The sequence below is a fragment of the Rhinatrema bivittatum genome, chromosome 1 (assembly GCF_901001135.1).
Source record: "Rhinatrema bivittatum chromosome 1, aRhiBiv1.1, whole genome shotgun sequence".
Lineage (NCBI taxonomy): Eukaryota > Metazoa > Chordata > Amphibia > Gymnophiona > Rhinatrematidae > Rhinatrema > Rhinatrema bivittatum.
In genome coordinates, this window is record NC_042615.1 from 197522041 (window position 1) to 197542756 (window position 20716).

The 20716-nt window shown below is 40.9% G+C and overlaps 1 protein-coding gene across 2 annotated transcripts in view; it reads right to left on the reverse strand.

Annotated features, from left to right (window-relative positions):
- CC2D2A (coiled-coil and C2 domain containing 2A) overlaps nucleotides 1–20716 on the reverse strand; it is a 404582-nt gene that overhangs the window by 15512 nt on the left and 368354 nt on the right. The window contains exons 31-33 of one of the 2 annotated variants that reach the window (XM_029590748.1): nucleotides 18376–18489; nucleotides 13516–13650; nucleotides 11412–11603 (exon numbers count right to left, since the gene is read on the reverse strand). In XM_029590748.1, coding sequence (XP_029446608.1) covers nucleotides 11517–11603; nucleotides 13516–13650; nucleotides 18376–18489 — 336 coding nt within the window. In that variant the 3' untranslated portion in view covers nucleotides 11412–11516. Of the gene's footprint in view, nucleotides 1–11411; nucleotides 11604–13515; nucleotides 13651–18375; nucleotides 18490–20716 lie in introns of those variants that run through there. The other variant, XM_029590744.1, reaches the window with a different exon arrangement.

Below are 20716 nucleotides of genomic sequence, written 5' to 3' on the forward strand. Positions count from 1 at the left end.
TGGAAGGAAAATTAGACTTAATAATAAGAGAAGAAGGCTTGGCTGTACAACAGCAGTCTCAAATTGTGGAAGCATTAAACAAGATGTGAAGGATATACAAAATTCTACTGGGAGTCTTGCACGTGAAAATGTTATCTTATCGCGGAGACTGGAATCGGTCGAAAATTACTTAAGACATTTAAATGTTAGATGTCTGAATTTTCCTAAGATAATGGGAGAATTGCCTCTACTTACGTTGAAACGATATTTTAAAGAGGTTTTAAAAATCCAAGATGATAAGATTCCATCATTTAAGAAGATCAGTTTCCTGACTCAGAAAGCTGTTATTTCTCAAGAAGAAAGGGAGATAAAACCAGATTTTCAAAATCTGACTCAATATCTAGAAAATTCGGACTTTGAAGTTGTGGATAGAGCGACATTGTTTGTGTCATGTTACTCAGAACAAGATTTTGCCTTTATTATGAAAGCTTATTTTAAGAATATAAATGCTCTATTCCATGGTCAGAAAGTACGACTGTTCCTGGATTTGGCCAGACCTACTCAAATAAGGCGAAAAGAGTTTATGCTATTAAAGTCTGAAGTAACAGCAATTGGGGCGACGTTTTTATTGCATTACCCTTGTCGCTATATTATAAAAAAGTCTAATAATACTTTTGTTTTCTTTATGCCAGAACATTTGAAGCAGTTCCTAGTAACTAGATGACAGGACAGTGCTATTGAACAGAACTAGGACATGAAAGAATGTAATTGGTCCGCCTATCTGAGAAGTTTTTCTATATAAGATTAATGTTCTAATGTGTTCCTCTAAATGAATAGAAAATACTCTCCCAAACTTTTCTTTTTTAAGGTTCGATAGTAATGTAGAGTTTTGTCTCTCTCATATAGGGCCTTATTTTCCAATATCGCATTGGTAACGCATTAGGGGGCGTTACCAATGCAAATGAGGCTTCTTTCGTGCAGTGGGGAAAAATTGCGTGCGGCCATTCACGAAAACATTAGCGCCGCACGCGATGTTTTCCCAGTGCATGATGACTCTTTCAGTCTTTTATCGCGGTGCACGATATTTGCCGGTTTCTTTTATCGCGGTGCACGATAGTCCCAGACAGCCTGTTTCAGGCTCCCGGGGGGGGTGGGGGAGAGAGAGAGAGCCTTACTATAGTGCCTATGCCCTACATAGGTATTTTAACCCCTATGGGAGGGCCACCTACTAACTCGGGGTGGGGATTAGATATGAGCGTTGGGGGTTGGGGGCCACTTTCGCATTCCACATGAGACCTACGGACAGAACAGTGGTCTCTAGTGCAGATTTTCTGGCTGTCGGAGTGAGGACGCTCACTCCAAGAAGTGGTTTGGGCAACGTTCTCTCTACCTAGCTTGATGGACACTCTACCTGGGCAACAACATGCTAGGTGGAGAGAATGTTGGCCAAATCTCCGCTTGGAGTGAGCGTCCTCACTCCGACGGCCAGCAAATCTGCACTAGAGACCACTGTTCAGTCCGTAGGTCTCATGTGGAATGCGAAAGTGGCCCCCAACCCCCAACGCTCATATCTAATCCCCACCCCGAGTTAGTAGGTGGCCCTCCCATAGGGGTTAAAATACCTATGTAGGGCATAGGCACTATAGTAAGGCTCTCTCTCTCTCCCCCACCCCCCCCGGGAGCCTGAAACAGGCTGTCTGGGACTATCGTGGATGGCGGTAATCCTTTTCAGGCCCGTAACGCAGTCCATAACGCAAGGTTGGAGTTGTAGTTATTAGCCGCGATAGCAGCCGCGCTAACACTGCGGCTGTTTCGCCGCACACGATACACAGGTTCCCGCTTTACATATGCTCCGCCCCAACTCCGCCCCCTGAATACCAAATGACTAATTTGCATTCGCAAATCGCGTTAACAGCTGTTAACGCGATTTGCGAATTTATCGCACGCGGTAAAGTGCTCGGAAAATGAGGCCCATAGTGATGTATTGTGGTTTATAACCTTAAAATATTTCCTATTACTATTATAACCATATTTCATGCAAAATATATTCTTTGTTTAATTATTGTATAATTTTCAGAAATAAAAAATTTAAAAAAAAAAAAAAGGAATGCTGAGCTCAGCCATAACAATTTAACATGCACTAATCTTAGAGACTGGTTATGTCACTTACCAGTCCTTCAAACGAATACACAGTAATAACACTTCATCATCCGCATATAAGGGATGAACTAAAAGCAAATAGGCAGCTCAGAGTGAGTTGTGAATTGGCCTACCTTCCTTAGAGGAAAGGAAATTATCAGGTAAATAATAATTTCTCCTTCCTCTGACTCTTGCAGGCCAATCCACACTAATGGGATGTACCAAAGCTACTCCTGAAAAGGGCAGGAGGCTGCCCACACTCCCATTAACACCACACGAATGAAGGCTGCTTCCTCCTGGGCCTGAATGTCCAAGCGGTAATGCTTGGAGAAAGCGTGTAAGGAGGATCACATTGCTGTTTGGTAAGACAGCTGAAGCTCCACCCACGATACCATCTGAGCCCTAGTGGAATGAGCCCTAACCTGTCTAGGCTATGGAACATCGGCATCCACATAGGCGGCCGTGATGACTTCTTTTATCCAACAGGCTATAGTAGCCCACATCGCCGGTTCATCCTGTTTACCTCCACCATGGAGCACAAACAGATGATCAGACTTCCTGAAAGATTTAATAATCTTCAAGTACTGCATCAGATGCCACCTGACATCCAAGGCATGCAACAAATGATAATCACGATCGTCTCTATCCATGTCCAGCATGGGCAGGGAAATAGTGTGATTAAATAAACTACGAAACTACTTTCGGCAAAAAGGAAGATACTGTTCTAATCTGTACCGCCCCCTGAGTCATTTGGAAAAATGGCTCATGGCAAGAAAGAGCTTGTAGCTTGGAAACCCATCATGCTGAACTGATTGCTAAGAGAAAAACTGTTTTCAAGGTGAGCAGCCGCGCAGAGAGATCATGCAGTGGCTGAAAAGTAGGACCCTCCAAAATCCTCAAGACCAGATTAAGGTCCCAAAGAGGCACCTGTAGTCACCACTCAAAAACTTGGGCACATCTGAATGGGAAGACAATGCCCCTCTATTGACTCACCCCCTATAACAAGCGAGTGCTGCTACCTGCACCTTTAGAGTGTTAAGGGCCAAGTCTTTAAGCAAGCCTTCCTGTAAAAATTCCAGTATCAGTGGAATTTCAGTTCACACCAGTTCTCGAACACTCACCAAACTCTAATATAAGCTAGAGATGTTGAAAATGTCCTGTTAAATAAGCCGACTGAATGGATGGAACTGATAGTAATCCTTTATTGGCTGACCTTAAGTTTCTTTCTGGGGTGTGAAGGTGAAGCGAGGCATTAAGCCATTCAATGCTGTCATGATTTATGGATTTATGAATTAAGCATAAAACTTTATAATCTATTCTATAATGATAGCCAGCCAATGTAGGTTGATAAGTGTAGGTGTGATGTGCTCATATTTTCTACCGCCACAAAGGACTCTCGCAGTTGCGTTCTGTAAACTCTGAAGAGGTCAGATGTAAGAAGATGGTAAACCAAGTAATAGAGAGTTACAATAATCGAGAGTAGAAAATATTGATTGTAAAATGGTTCGAAAGATGTTGAATTCTAGTACTGATTTTAGCAATTTTAGAACGTGAAGTTTATAATATCCTTCCATGATTTTGTGTTTTATGGCAACTTTCAAGTTAAATTTACAATATGTGCAGATTCAAGCCTCCTTTTAAACCCCCCCCCCAACCTCCCGGTGCCTGTTGCTCCCTGCCCACTTATTTGTCTAAGTAAAGAATACACCAGGCTATTCGTGAGATCATGAATTTTGTGTGGGTAAATTAAGGTCGCAGCACAAGCTTAACATGACAAACTTTTATACAACCAACATTTTGAAATTACATAATCGCTATTCAACTATTAAAACAACTCTTGTGCAAGAAGGGGTTTTGGTGACCATACTGTTATCGCTGCTGTCTATTTTCTTTGTTTCCTTTGCTCAATGTCCTCGCCATCCCGGCTATTGAAGCCAAAGTCTGTTGGCGCTGTTGATACTTATTTTAGCTGGAATCCCCGTTCCGTAAAAGTGCGGGTACCCCCGACTATCTGCTTGGAATGGTTAGCTGCCCCCGCCGTTGAAGCGAAGGGTGTAAATTCTGCAGACCCCAAATGCCGGGGCTCATCACTGCTCAAGGCCAGATCACACTGAGGACTCCTTTGTTTGTCCTCCTTATCCATTTGTCACCCCGCCACGGTCTCCCGGTGATGAAACTTCTATCTGGCAGGGAACTTTATCTTGTATAATCCCTAAATCTCTAACTTGGGCTGCGGCATCTATCTGCATTAAATTAGTTTTAAAATGGAACTTTTCGTCTAAGGTAACTTTTCTGCTCAACAAGATTATTTCAGTTTTTTGATGGTTGAGTATTAATTTCATATGTGATAGAAGCTGTTTAATAGAGGAGATAGAGTTCAACTAATTTAAGAGTTTCAGTCAATGAGTCTTTGATAGGAATCAAAAGTTGAACATCATCTGCGTATATAAAATGAAAAATACCTAATCCAGTTAAGAGTTTACAAAGGGGTAAAAGATAGATGTTAAACAGGGTCGCTGAAAGCGAGGATCCTTGTGGAACCCCAGTGTTGGAAGCAATTTTTTAAGACATTTTTAATTTAATTGGTCTTGAAAATAACGATCAGAGAGAAAAGATTTGAGCCAGGAGAGAATGATTCCATTTATTCCAATATTGATTAATCTTTGCAGTAAGATGGAATGGTCCACAGTGTCAAAGGTTGTGAACAGATCTAAAAGAACAAGCAGATAAGAAGTACCATTGTCAAAGCCCCCAAGGACAGTATCAAAAAGAGCTAGTAAAAGGGTTTCAGTGCTAAAATATTTTCTAAATCCATGCTGTGAGGGAAAGAGAATATTATTTTTTTTGAACTATTTTTTCAATGATTTTAGCAAGAAAAGGTAAATTGGAAACAGGTCTGAGATTATTGAAATCAGAAGGATCTTTCTTGTTGTTTTTAAGTATTGGCTTGACAATTGCACTTTTTAACGGAAGGGGCATAAATCCTTCTGATAAAGATAGGTTAACTATATTGGTAAAAGCAGGAAGAATCCCGTCTGAGACAGGTTTTAAGAATTTTAAGGAGAATGGATCCCAAGGATGGTTTGCTGGTTTAAGATAAGATTAATGAAATTTCTAAAGAACTAGCCGGCTCAAAAGTAGACCAGATGATGGAGGGATCTTCTGCCAAAGAGATTGTTTGGTTGAATATGGCTGGTAATTTCAAGGTAAGGTTGGATATTTTTTCTTTGAAGAAAATGGCAATGTCATCACATTTCTTCTGAATATCATCACAGTTAAGAAATAAGATAGAAGAAGAGGAGTGATTAAGCTTTGTACAAAGGTAAATAAGGCCTTAGGACTGAATTTTAAGCCATGTATTTCGTTTCCATAGAATGTCTGTTTAGCCTTGTTAATGATAGCTCTATATTTAAAAAGCAAAATTCTATAACTGGAAAGATTATCCGTATTTGGATGTTTCCTCCAAGTTTGCTCTTTTTTTCTAAGTAAAGTTTTCAATTCTTTCAAATTTTGTATGAACCAAGGGTTTGTTTTTTTATGTACTAACGTTTTAGTGATGAGTGGACTAATTTTGTTGGCTACTTTTTCAAGGGCCCTGGACCATTGAGAGGTGGCTGAAGCAGAGTTTTCAAACGTAATACTATTGATTGCATCGGGAAGATCATTGTTTAGGTCTTCAGATTTAAATGGTTTCCGAAAAGAGAATAGTGAGTTAGTCGTGGATTGTACAGAGGGAAGAAATTTAAAGGTTAGGATACAAGAAATGAGATGATGATCCGACCATGGGATGGCTTTTATGTCACATCTAGAATCATTAGAAAATTGATTCCCTCAAAGCCATGGGTTGGACTTATGATGATTTGATCCCATCCCATGGCTTTGCAGGAATCGAGAAAAGTCTCACAAGAGGAGCGCAGGACAATGTCGGAATGGAGGTTAAAGTCAGGGCATAAATGTGTGGCTAGAAGCTCAACTAATGGTGAGCAGTTAAAATCTAGAGAACCTGGAGGGCAATAGGTGAGACATATTTGCATAAATTTAGATTTAAAAAGGTATTCTTTAAAAGGAGCAGAGATGTTGATCTGCACTTGTTGTAACATTATTTATTTTTTTCATTATTAGCATGATGCCTCTGCCCTTGCGGTTCTGACGTGGAAAAGAAAAAACATCAAAAATATTTTTTATTTGATTAACTAGAGCAATATCTGACAATGTCCAACATAGCTGCCATCGACCCCAGATCTCGCAGATAAGACCACACCTATAGGAGAATAGTCCTTCTGAGGGCATGAACTTGAGTAATTAACTTCTGAATGTGACTCTCTGGCAGAAACACTCTGCCCTGCTCTGTACTGAATTGCATGCCAAAATAATCTACAATCTGAGATGGCTATAAACTGCTGTTGACAATTTCACCATGCAACCTAATCCCTGAAGCAAGGAGATCACCTTGCGAGATGCCAAGTGACTCTCTTCTGCACTTTTGGCCCAAATCAATCAGTTGTCCAGATATGGATGGACCAAAATGCTCTCCTTGTGTTGATATACTGCTACCACCAACATGACCTTGGAGAAGATCCTGGGCACAGTAGCCAGCCCAAAGGGCAGGGCCTGAAATTAATAATGATATCCCAGAACGGCAAAGCGCAAAAAATGCTGATGTTCCTGGAAAATGGGGATATGTGGATATGCCGCCATCAGGTTGAAGAGATGTGAGAAATTCCCCTGATTGTACTGCCATTATCACGAAACGTAGAGTTTCCATTCGGAAATGAGTCACAAGCAAATGTTGATTGACTCATTTGAGATCCAGGAAGGGCTGAAAAGACCTCTCCTCTTTCTTGGGCACAACAAGATAAATGGAATAGCGACCCATATTTTCTTGCAATCTGGGAACAGGAATTATGCCCTTCAATCCAATATCATCCTCAACATAGTCTCCACTGCCACTCTCTTCAGTAGAGATTTGCATAGAGAGACCATAAAGACATCCGGAGGAATTCAGCGACATTCCAGAGCATAGCCATCCCTCACCACTGGGCCCACCTTTGATAAGAGAGATAGGTGCCTGCCTATCTCCTAAACCAGTAGGTGAGCCCTGATGCCTTCATTGTGAACATCAAGGTGCTCCGGTCCCGGAGCCCACATCCTGATGAGGCTTTCTAGGCCAAAAGGACTTGAGATCTTCCAAAGAGACAAGACCTTTGAGTAGATGCTCCTCTGTAAGGAAGAAACAGATGGGAATCCCTGGAGCGTCCCTTTGCCCCAAAGAGATGCGATGCCACCTTCTTGTCCTCTGGTAAATGAAGAACCTTGGATTCCCCCCAGCTATTCACCATTTTCTCCAACTTGCTGCCAAATAAAAGAAAACCCTTAAAGATTAACTTTGTAAGACTGGACTTGGAAATATTGTCTGCTGTTCAATTTTGCAGCCACAACTGATGTCTAGCTGCTGTCATGGAAGCCACCCTCTAGCAGCTGTGTGCACCAAGTCACAGCCACATTGGCTAAGAATTTGGCTCCCAGTTCCATCACCGATCCATTATCAGACTCCGCTCCTTGTGTCTCCTGAGAGACGGAAACCAACCCGAGCACCAGGCAGCAGCAAGAAGCAATCTGCATATTCATTACCATGGTCTCAAAGGCCTACTTAAGGATAGCCTCAATCCTCCTATCCTGAGAATATTTTAGAGCTGCCCCTCTTCACCAGAATGGTGGTTCGCTTGGTAATAGCGCATACCAAGGCATCCACCTTTGGGAATCACAACTGATCCCTTGCCTTCAGTTCAAAGGGGTACAAACCTGCTAAAACATGCCCCCCCCCTTAAAACTTGCTTCCTGGGCACTCCATTCAAGGTTAACCATGATGCTTTGCGTAAGGTGACTAATATGGAATCCTTCTTTTGCAAGACTACAGCGTCACCCCCATCCACACTGAGTGTCTTCAGGGTCTGAGCCAATAGACTTGGCAACTCCTCTTTGTGAAAAAAATGGAGCAGAGTCTGATGAGGTTCTAAATCAGATGGAATTTCTCTCATTTCCAGAGGAGAGAAACCAAAGTCCCTATTGGAGTCATCTGACATCTCATGATCCACATCCCCCTGACCATCACCAGGGATAGCTTCCCTGCAGTACTGACAAGTGGGAGGCTGGAGTATGTGAGCCCTTCTTAGTAGGTTGCTTCACCTCCACTGAGCGCCCCTACAGAAATACTCCACCCAGGAAAAGGAGGATGAATCCAGACCAGGACCTATAGACCCAAACCTGATATTCACCAACCCTTCTGTCGGAGATGTCTCTGTCATCGGGAACAAGGGGGGAGGGGATACATCCACTGTGTTGCCTTCTGCCCCACTCCATTCTGGAATCACTATTTGGAGGGGATGGCCCAACATCAGCAAAATCCATACAAGCCAAATCGTGTTGAGCCTCCAAACAGCACTGACACAGGCGTACAGAAAACAATGGCTGGATTGCTCTTATATGGCAAGCCTCAAAGACAGCAAGGTGCTTAGACGTTTTGGCTCCCGGCGCTATATCCTGTATGCATTGTACTCTAGGCGATCTCCTGCATGCCCACCAACAGTGTTCAGAAGTATACAAGCAAATATACACCCAAAACTAGGCCGCGCACAAATACCCTCGCATGTGCATGCCTATGTCAGTACACTGCCACGAGGTGAGAATGCACGCACACACCTGTGCATGGGAAAAATCACTGCTGCAGCCTACTACGTGGCTGATTGAACCGAGCCTGAAGAGCAGGGCCTAGACAAAACCTGCTCAATCCACCGAGCCCATGCCACCTCCACCTCCTCAGAGAAATGAGAGGGAAAGGAGTAAGGGATGCAGAGCAACAAAACACCGAGAGAAGAAGACCCGGTAAGGAAAAAGAGAGCGGGACTAAAACTTTCCTACTCTCATCTTTTTTTTTTCTCTGTACCTGAGCTCAGCTGGCTGACAGCATGATCAGGTCACCAGCTACAGTGAGAGAGAGCACAAGCTCTCACCACAAAGCACTCCTCTAACCGCTTTTTCTTTTTTGTCTACACTTGCCAGGCTCCCAGACTTAAAACACTCAACTGAGGGTGGGACCAAACAGGTCCCACCCTCAGTTTTCCTGATGGACCCAAACAGGTCCATCAGGAGCTCAAGCGACGTGCTGAAATCTTCTGTCTTCTCCTATTTTCTCGTCTCTCTCTCTCTTTTTTTTTTTTTACCACAAGCAATCCTTAGTAGGGAGATGCTTGTCCACTATCTGCTGTAGACAGAGAATACTAGAGTAGGCTGATGTTGGGCTAGGGCTACATGTCAGTGGCATCAACAAGACAGCTTTACTCCGTCTCCATCTGCTGGTAGGAGTGCATAACTCACTGGTGTGGATGGGCCTGCCTCAGTGTAGAGGAACAATAGTTATGTTCCGTAAATAATGAAGGCTAAAGACCATTAATCAGCTGATTAAGTTGAAAAAGGACATGGATGGAAATCAGCATTAACACAAGAAACCAACACTTCCCAGTGCACAATAAAATCCAACAAATTCAAAAAGATATCTATTTTTATCTTTAATTAAACTCAATTTCCCTATGCACACTAGTAGTGTGCACCATAAATTATTTTCACGAAAGGGAAAACTTTAGCCTACACAGAAAACATTCTTCATTCTGTGTTCTACACATGGGCTTCAGCTGCAAACATTGGAAATCAGCATTGACCTAAGGCATTGTCCAGCACTTCCTGTAAAGAATGGGTAAAAACTATATAATCTAAAACTAAAACATATAAAACTCAGGTTAGGAGCCATGAAAGTAAATAATCTTTCTTTACTGTCCAAATGGAGCTTTTCGGAAAGTTAGGTAGACATAGACATTAGATCTATCTCTCAGTTAACAAATCTGGATATGAGAGGGGCCTCATGACTTAATATGCCTGGAAGAAGAGGTAGAGATGTGGTTGATATTAAATTGGGCAAAGATGAGACAATGGTCATTTCCTGTGAAAAATAAATATGAAAGCAGCTTTTGAAGCTCACTTTTCACTTGTTCATCATCTTGGGACTTTGACTAATATTTCTGTGTTGCATTAATTGTCAAAGATTGTTTTGTTTAATTTTTTTAGTTATTAGATTTTTTTTTGGCCCAACAGTTTCTTCCTGCACATTTGGATTTCCAGCTCAATTGGAACTGGACAATTGCTTGCCAAGAGTTACTCACCTCCAGAACCCAGTATATGTGAACCTTGGCTGGTTAAGACTCCCTACCTTTAACCCTTGCCAGTCCGAGGAGCAGAAGCCATGTTTGGGAATAAAACCCTGATTCCCACATGGCAAGATACAAGACTGCCACTGAGCCAATCAGCCTCAGCAAAGGTGTTTAATTTTTAATGGAAAAATGTTATTCTCTACAGTAACACTTTTTTAAATACAATTTTAACAGGTTATACCTAAGTGGCTGATGTATTAAAGTGCATTAACATTAGCTGGTAATGCTCTCAACACAGTGTTTTATATACATATTAATGACCAATGTTAATGAGATGCAAATGACACAAACAATACCACAGACAGTAAAGTAGGCATGTCAATGCAGAATGTATTGCAAAAACATAACTAGATTTCTGAATAAAGTTTCTGGTATTAATGCATCTGTGTTACATTTTGTGCATTTTAATGTGCAGACTTTATTATTGTACTCACAGATAATGAGTTATTTTGTATACTTTTGCATCACATTACCTCATTAGGATAGATTTCTTGTTATAAGTATTGCAAGCTAATTTATGTATGTTAGCATTGCTAACATGCATTAACTGCTTGCGGTAGCATTTAACATACTATAGTATGAGTTCCCCAATAAAAATAAGTGATTTCTTCAGTTGCTAAAGGACTTGTGGCCCAGTGAAATATTCTGGTTTTGTCCAACACTTTGCTCTAGAATACAGATATATGAATATAATTAAAAATGTTATTTCTGTTTAGGCTGTTTCCCCAGTGATGCCACATCCAGAATCTAGACTGCAAAGTTCATTTATCCTGAAAGATGATCCATCACAGATCATTTTAAAAAATTTGGCTTCATGGCAAATAGATATATCAATAGCAATAAGTCATATTATATATTAAATAAAATGATGATTTTTAGTGTTCTTCCTTGAAATACATCTCAGTAAATATGTTGCAAATGTGCTTTCATAGGTCTAACCCAGTACATTTATGAATAACATTTGGGAATTATATTCTTTTCATTAATGCAATGCAAAATGAGTCAAGGATAATGCCCAATTACACAAGAGTGATGGTGTAGTCAATCCGAGGTGTAAGCACAAAACCAGAGCAGCCAATACACTGGCAAGGTGAGTCAGATGGGTTCCAAATGCAATAGCAGTAGGGCATCTTCCCTTCAGGTTGAGCCCTTGGGTGCTGGTAGCCAACAGGGCTTAGGTATAACGCCGGGAACCAGGAACACTTTGGGAAGCACTTGTGAATACTGGAAACAAAGAGACAAATCAGAAGATCTGGAGAAAGGGAGGAATACACTGGAGTCAATGCAGCGAGACAAACTCTGGATGCAGAACTTCAACAAGAGGGCTGGAGAATGAGAACCAAGCTTTGGCAACCTTGGAAACACTGAGATCCATATTCAAAAGTCATTTAGACGGATAACTTTTCAGACACGTATCTGGCTAACTTATAGGCAGATAACTACTTATCCAGCTACAATTTAGCTGGGTATGAAAGGGGTGTTCCAGGGGCGTTCTGGGGAGGGGCTCAGTTATCTGGCTAACTTAGCCAAATATTGGGTATATCTGGCCTCTTGTGGCCAATTAACTAGCTACTTACCTGGATATCTTCAGAGATATCCAGGTAAGTAGCGCGTCTTAAGAAAAACAAATCTGAAGTTGCAGGTCTCCGGGCCCAATGCCCACCCTTCACCACATGTCTCAACCCCCCTTCCCCGCTCTGCTCTCCCAGAAAGTTGGCACCTAAAAAAAATGTTTACATTTAAAAAAGACGATCACCGCCAGTCCATGCCTCCCCCCTCACAAAAAATCGTTAACTTGCCCCTTCTGCCTCCCCGCACAGCCCCCCCCACCCCAAGATGCCAACTTCCCATCCACCCATTATCTTCGAAATTGTCCCCCGCCTTGTCCTTGCCAGGATCATTGTCTTCTGCACTCCCAGCCGCTTCCAGTGTTACTTAGGTAATAACGCTGGAAGGGTACTGTTTGGTGTACTGTTATGCTGCCTTCAATTAAAACAAGGGGAAAACTATTTAGAAAACAGTGCCAATGGGCAAAGTGTTTTTGGGTAGTAACAGGCCACTTTCTCATTTTATTCTTTATTTTTTAAAAGGCAGCCTGGAAACAATAACAATGGGCCCTAGGGGAGGGGATGAAGAGACTCTACAGGACCAATTTGGGTTTTATGTACATACTGTTGATTTTAAAAATTATGCAAATAAATTGACCCACATATGCTATGCCTTACAAAGACCAGGCATAATTTATTACAGTTTAGTTTGTGCATGTCTCTAGGGAAATTGTCATAGTGAACTTATGGCAATGCATAATTATACGTGTTATAAAATTACTCTCCCTATAGGCTATTTCGGAGTACATGTAGGAGTTCTACATGCCCATCCTAAAAGCATATACACATACTTCTGTATGGAGTTGTGGTACCTATTTGAACATTGCAGAACTGACCAAAGCATATGCATGACAAATCAACTGTCTTGCCAGGAGACTTTACACAATAATGGGATGTGGATATATGGACTGAACTCCACATCACAGCTTTGCAGATCTCGTCCATGGAGGCTGATCTCAGGTGGGCCACTGATGCTACATGGTTCTAACACTATGAAACTTCTAGAAGCATTGTAGTAATCTGCGCTGGCCAAACTCTGTCAGATGACATCACCTATCTGTGAGGACTGCACATCCTGTTTCATTTTATGATTTTAAAAATAACATTTATATTATAATCTGATTGGCAATTAACTTGTATATTCAGACAACATCTTGACTCATTTTACAATGACATCATTAAGTAAGTATAAATCTCATAAACTAGGCACAAATATCTGAAGTTAGTCCAACACAAAAGAGATTACTTGTTATCTTTATTTCTATATAAATTAACTGAACTAACACAGTGACTTCATTACTTTAGCCAATATTTATTTATTTATTTAAACAGTTTTATATACCGTCATTAAGTTATTCACCATCATAACAGTTTACAATAGGGCACCTATATCAAAGGAAAATATATCTCATAATTTACATTCTATTTAAAAATGTTTTCTAATTTATTTTTACTACTATCCCTATAGTTAAATAAAACAGACTCCATATAGAGCAGAATTTCTGTGTATGGATATGAAACATACTTACGTTGTCCATACCAACCAAACAACCCACGCTCTGCAGTGGACAGAAAGTGTCATATTGCCCATAGAAATAGCCATTACTGGGATTCCAGATGATGTACTGATTCTGTTCCCATGTGAGAACATATGAAGTTGGTCCCTGGAATAGAAATCATCATGCAGCTAAATAGACAGTTAAAGTTTCTTATAATGGAAACAAGACTAGAAAGTAGAAAACTGAGGTTAAGTCTTAATGCACAAACCTAGGTTACTGCAGGACTAATATGGCTATGAGATCTTGGTTTGGTTCTATGATAAAAGTGATAGACTAAAAATGGTTTTCTGTACAAATGACCTAATTTGGGGGCACTGAGGATCAGGATTCAATACACGTCCCTTTAGTCATGTTGAGGAGTTGGCATTCTCATGGAGGTGTGTTTAGGTAAGGGGAAGAAAAGTACACATGTAGATTGTGTTTTCAAATCTTCATGTGCACTTTTCCAGCAAAACTCTACCTACAGAAAACGCAGGTGAAAGTATACAGAGTTCACAGGGATAAGACATACATGGTCTTTGTCTTACTGTGGACAGTTTGAAAACTGCCCTAATAACATACTCATGCAGTAAACCCACATTTCTATTTTTATCTCGGGACTGGCTGCAAGCAATAGAATGACAAGTAGTTGTAGGGTCTCATTTTGTATAAACCTGTGACCTGAAATTGTGTCATGCACCTGGCTATATGGTTAGTCTGCAGTACCTCTTATAGTTTACAAAGGGCATTGGCCCAAGCAGCACAGGAGTGAGGGTAACAATGGGAATTTGGGTGATGCTGGCCTTGGGAATTCAGTGGTTGAGCTCAGCTGGAGATGAGCCAAGGGGTTTGGTTTGGCTCTATCATCCACAATAGGAGCTAAGCCAATCAATTTAGCAAGCTTACTTTTATATGGTGTGATAGAAAAACAGATCAAAACTCTAAGGAGCTGTGTTTATAAGTTTATTATGGCCAATGTCATCTTGCCTTTTCAAGCACCTAGCTTATTAGCCGGAGCTTAGCTTGTAGCTATATACTGAGCTGCAACAGTAGACAGTAACTTTTATTAGGCAGAGAGCAGATATGCATACCTGCTTGTGCAGTAATGAAACCCACGCATCTGCCAACATTCTGGATGTTTGTCTCTCCTGGCCTGCTATTCTGACAACTGTTCCTTCTGTTGTACTGCTACAGGGAGTTTGCCTGCTACTCTACTGTCCTCTCATTAACAACCCAAACAGTACAATTAAATGTAAAATATAAAATGTCATAAATTACTGGGTGAGCTGCAATATGATTTGTCTATGTCCCTCCAGCAGGAAAGGCTAGATCTGACTTTAGTCTAGGTGAAATCAAACTCCACATCCCCAAGGGATGTCAACTTAACCATTTCCCAGAACCAAACACTATGATCCCCTACTTTGCTATGCTTTTAACATACCATTTAAACAACCAGACTCAATGGTAAGCACTGCCATCTAGTCAGAGGACCCAAGTTCAATTTCTGGGCATGTCCTAAGAGATACAGCATGACCTCAACAGAACTAGTTTCAAATCTTTGCAAAATCCTCTGTTAATCGAATTGTGTTATTTAGTCCACAGAATCTCAACATTAACAGCCTTAATTTTAAAAGGCCGGCGTCCGCCAATACCAGGAGATATGTGCGAGGCTGGGCCGTGCGCGCACTGGGCCAGATTTTTAAAACGTTACGCGTGCGGCCTATTTTCAAAAGGCCCAGCGACGCACATAAAGCCCAGGGATGCATGTAAGCCCCGGGGCTTTACTAAAGGGGCGGGAAGGGAGCGGGGCATGGGCGGGGTCAGAGGCTCCAGGCATAGCGGCCATTTGCCGCTGTGCTAGGGATTGTGTGCTGGCAGTCGGCCGGCAGGCGCAAAAGGTAAATTGAAAATTTTTTTTTGGGGGGGGGGGGGGTTACAGTAGGGCTAGGGGGAGGAAAGGTTAGGGGGAAGGAACGGGGGAAGGCAGCGCGTGAAAGGTGCATAATTGTGCACCCCCTTGCCCAGGCCAACCCCTGATTTTATAACATGTGTGCGCGCCTGCGCACACATGTTATAAAATCGGGCGTACATGTGCGCGCGCCGGGTAGCGCACGCACATATAGGCCGCACACGCTTCTTTTAAAATCTACCCCACTGCGCGCATTTTCAAAGCACCGCGGTCACATGTGTATCTCCCAGTACACGTGGAAGAACCCGATGCGAAAAAAGGGGTGGGGCGGGGAGGGCCGGGACAACGCCTAATGGCACTGTCCCCTGAAGCATGTGCCAGCAGCCTTTATTGGAGTGGACTGGGAGGGAACTGGGAAAGGCCCTATAGTGTCACAGCGCAATTCTTACAAAATTTACCACCCTTATGCGTGCGAGTCAGCACTCCTGCGCACATGCCGATATAAAATCAGGTGCGCATCGGCGCATGCATGCTATAAAATCGGTGTATCCATGTGTGCACCCTGGGAACCGTGCGTGGGTCTAAAATTCACGTTTATGCATTTAATAATATTTTCTTCCAAACAAAGGTTCCACAGCTTAACTAAACACCTGTGAAGAAAATGTGAGCATAAGCAGATGCTGGCTGTCTGCCTTCTGAAGGTAACTGTCCGAGGACATTAGTGGTCTCTGGTTGCATATTTCGCTCCAACAAGGAGGTATTTGAGGAGCACAATTTCAAAGTCATTTATGTATGTAAATAGAGATTTTTGCGCATAAACTGGCAGCCTGAAAATGGTCATCCCTCAATACGCACTTCCAGCCTCATTTAGAGATCATGTTTCTGTTGGGTGAGGAAAATACTGAGCGTAGATTGCCTTTCCAACTGCATGCACATTATTTTTTGTGGGAAAAAGCAGGTGTGAATGTCTGCAGCAAAAATGTATATCTGTCCCTAGGCTGATGCAAAAAGCTAAACGTTAAAACTGTGCACTGAAATTCAGCACACAGTTTCTCAATGTACAAGCTCATTTTTTGTTCAACTCCCAATGCAATAAGCTAATGTTATGCTAACAAATCGGTAGTTAAAATATGCGTATACACAGTTAATATGTCTGCTTAGCATAGGCTGAACGCACATTTTAACTCGAGGGAGTGGGGAAATCTCTAAGACATATGATTTATGCATACAGACATGTTCTATGCACATAAAAGACTTATGCACACAAAACATTTTTGTGCCCATAAACAAAGGGAACACAATAAAACTCAGCAATGGTGTTGCAAAATAAAGCAGGGATTCATGCTATGACACAGATTAAAACCCACCGTAACAAGTGCTTATGCTGGTAGGGCATAAATAGTAAAGTTTTATTTTATTAGTTGTAAAACACTGGCTCCCTTTCTACAAATATCATCTGCAAATGGAATAATAAACAAGACAATTGCTCTAAAACCTTTTGTATTGCAAATGAGTTTTTTTGCCAGTCTCTTTCTATTCACTTGCACGTCTCGGTTGTGTGTTGCAAGATTTCTTCGGAGTTTGAGCTCCCATTTCCCCTACAAACCTGAGAGTGGAGCCATTGAGTATATTAAGATATATTTAACAAAAAAAACCAAAACAAAACAGAAAACGGAACAGGCCACCAAAAAAATCTAGAGAAATATAGCTGCACCTTTTGAGTTACAAACTTCACCACAGACTGCACAAGTCCTGAGATGGCTGGTAGTATGGATTTCTTCCAATCGATGATCCAGCCAGGGCTTGTTAAAGGGACAGCTCCTCATATGCAGCTGCCATTCACACCTGGAGGATTTGCACCTCTCAGCCCAGAACACACACTTTATGCACAAAGAACATGCTTTTTCTGCCCATAAAATACCAATTAGAGATCCAGGCATCAAATTCTTGCTTCTGCCCAGCTAACAGTGGAAACTTTACTCCACCTCAGACCAGGATTAAAATTTCCAGCATTAAGAAGATGTGAGTTAAGCCAGCACACCTCGCTGCATTGGGGGACAATAGTTAATCCCTTCATTTGCATGGGATTTCCTTGTGATGGTATTAAGCAGGATACACAGTTTTACAGGCACATTTTATGCACATAAAACTCATTGCTGCATCGACAGAAAAATTTATGTGCACAAAATGCATACACAGGTCAAACTGTGCATTCAGGTGAACATGTCTTATTACATCACTCTGATAGGCAGTTTGAAAATTGCGCTTTTCTTTTGAAAATCTGTATATCTCACTCTGTGTTGGATTTGGGTGGATGTGTAATACTCTCATGCATGGATCAAGGTGGATGTGTAATACTCTCATACATGGAATTATTGTTATATTAAAAAGTTCACTGTTTATGTTTTGGATTCACAATAAACATTAAACTGAAAAAAAAAAGAAAATTGTGCCTTTCAAGTGTTTATTTTATGTTCACACTGTTTTATAATGCCAGTAGCTGGCTCTTACACAAGGACATTTTCTTGCAGGGTAACCATACTGGAACTTGAAAACTAGCAAAAAACACAAGTAAAATATGAATGGTAAGGGATAATCATTTTGTAATCTCTGGATATTAACCTCTGAACATACCAAAGAAGGGCAATGTAACAAGAAATTATGCCCCACTGAAGGACAATGATTTATTCTAAAAACCAGAGGACTATGATATTTGGGATATGTGAAAACTGTGTCTCAAAACCGCCTTTATACATGCTATAATACAGTTTCCTTAACAACAAATCCTACTAATTTTATGGCACTTGAGTGGTTCTTTTCTGCATGCATGCTGCATTTATACAAGCAGCTGAGAGGCTACTGCACATTCCTAGGACTTTTATATTAAACTAAACTAATAATAATAATAATAATAATAATAATAATAAAAACTAGGGTCTTACCTCAGGAACAGCATTTCCAATTATGAGCCAGGCACTTTTGCCCATAGCTAGAAAATAATTACACAGTAGAACTGCATGTTCTTCCTCATCCCCAGCCAGCAGATCCAGAAATTGCTATTTAACAAAAACACAAGCGTAAAACTTTTACTGCCAACCTGCAACATATAAAAATATTTGCTGTGTGGATACTCACAGGAATACTGTATCACCATAGCCAGACTCTTACTTAACCCTAAGGGAGTCACTAACAAAGCTGAATGGTTTTAAGAACTGGCAAAAGGCAGGACATTGATTATTTAAGTGTTAGAATGTCATGGGTCTTGAAAGCCAAAAAAGTCTAGAAAATTGTGGCAGAACACTGAGTCTTTGAAAGAACATTCTGGGAAATTAGAAGAATTATCTGCTAAATGTTCTTCTATGAATGAGTGTCAGATTTCCTTGATTAATAAAATAAGATTTTGTTGCAGAAAATTGAAAAATGTGGTAATCTTGCAAAAAAATTTGAAACTGATTTTTAGATTCTCAAAAGTGTGCACTGATTCCACCTTTAGAGATGCTGCAGAAATGTTCTTTTTACTATCTCCAAGGAGCATATGCCTACCTTTTCAAAAGCTTATTATTTACCTTCTGATATTCATAAATCATATTCTCAGAATTTGGGTAGAGTTGAATCTTTGAATAAGAGTTTTGGTAGTTCAGAAATTTTGGAATAATCTCATTATGTAATTAATGAAAGAACCACCTTGTTTAGTGACCTTTAAATCTAAGGAAGATAAAAGATTGACTTTGAGATTTTTTTTAGAATTAAAGATACTTGTTTCCTAGGGAAAAAAATTGTGATATTTCTAGATGTCGAAAGAGTGAAGTGTAGAAGTATTTCTTTTGAAGAAGCAAAGAGTTCTTGCCCTTGGAGCTATGTTTTCTTTTGAAAATTCCCTGTAGATGCTTAGTTAAATTCCAAGGGAATAACTATGTGTTTTGTGATCCAGTGCAGCTGGAGAGCATCCTGCAAAATAGGGAAAACCACGGAATGTATCCTGACCTATTTGACAGGCTTGTAAGAATTTATTAGTTGTAATCCTTTTTTATTTGTTTCCGTAATTGTTCCTTCTTCCCTTGATGTAGTTTACAATTGCATCTAAGTTCCATTTATTTTTGGGTTCTTGGATTGTATGTTTCTATACAAAGTTTTACTTTGTATAGAAACATACAATCTCCTCAACCATCACTGACTCTCACTCTCCCACCCCTCCCCAATCCCTACCCCCCCTCTTTTCCCTCTCCCCTTCCCCCCCACCCAACCTCACCCTTTCCTTCTCCCTATGGACATACCATGCTAATAACTGCCTAGGATAAACCTATGTTTATGTATCTTATAGTTTTTTGTTGATTTATATATTTATCTCTCTCTAATCGTTTCTTAGTTTAAACTCTGTACTGTCTTCCATTGCCCAGGTTTTACGCTCCCTGTTTAATGTAACTTTACTTTCTACCTTGATGTTAATTGGTTTCCCCTCAGTTACATTGTAAACTGGTACGATAAGACCTAGTCTTGAGCATCGGTATAGTAAAAGAAACTAAATAAATAAATAAATAAATATTAATAAACTTATTAAAAAAAAAAATAATAAAAAGAACTATGTACACAAACACACATTTCCAGTTTCTTCCCCAGCATTTATAAAGCAAAGGATTATGCATACGCCCAGAAACATATTGGTACATTTGAAGATGAGACTGCAACAGACATTAAAGGCCACTGCAGCACAAAACTGTTGCATGATCCTGCTTGTAAGACTACTTCATCAATTGAAGCTCATGGGTGCAAAATTGGCAAAACTTGCAAATTTGTGAAACAGCGCTGCAGTTAGGCTTTCAATAACTTTTGCATTCAGTATGTACTCCAATTAACAATGGGCTAACTGCATCATCGACTTCTCCGCAATGACTTGTACAGCCAACCGGTACTGCAGAAGCTATGGGATCCCTTCAGGGATGTCCAGCGACATTATAAACGCAGTGGCCTCTGCCTTGGTGGAGAAAAACAACACTTTGTTTTTGTGATGCACCCGCAGCTTAGCAGGGAGGAGAAGGGAGAATCAACTACCTCTGCGGTGTAGTTCTGTGCAAGAAGGCGCCATTTCTCTTCGATGCGCCGCCACGTGAGCAGAAAAATCATTAAACAAGAGAATCTTGCTACCAGATATTCTACTTGCCTTTGCTGTCGGTATGCTCTGAGCAATTTGGTTTTATGAGACCAGTTTAATATTCTTGCCATCACGGGCCACGGTCTCCCATCTTTCTCCCTTACTGGCCCCATACGGTGTTCCCTCTCACAGCA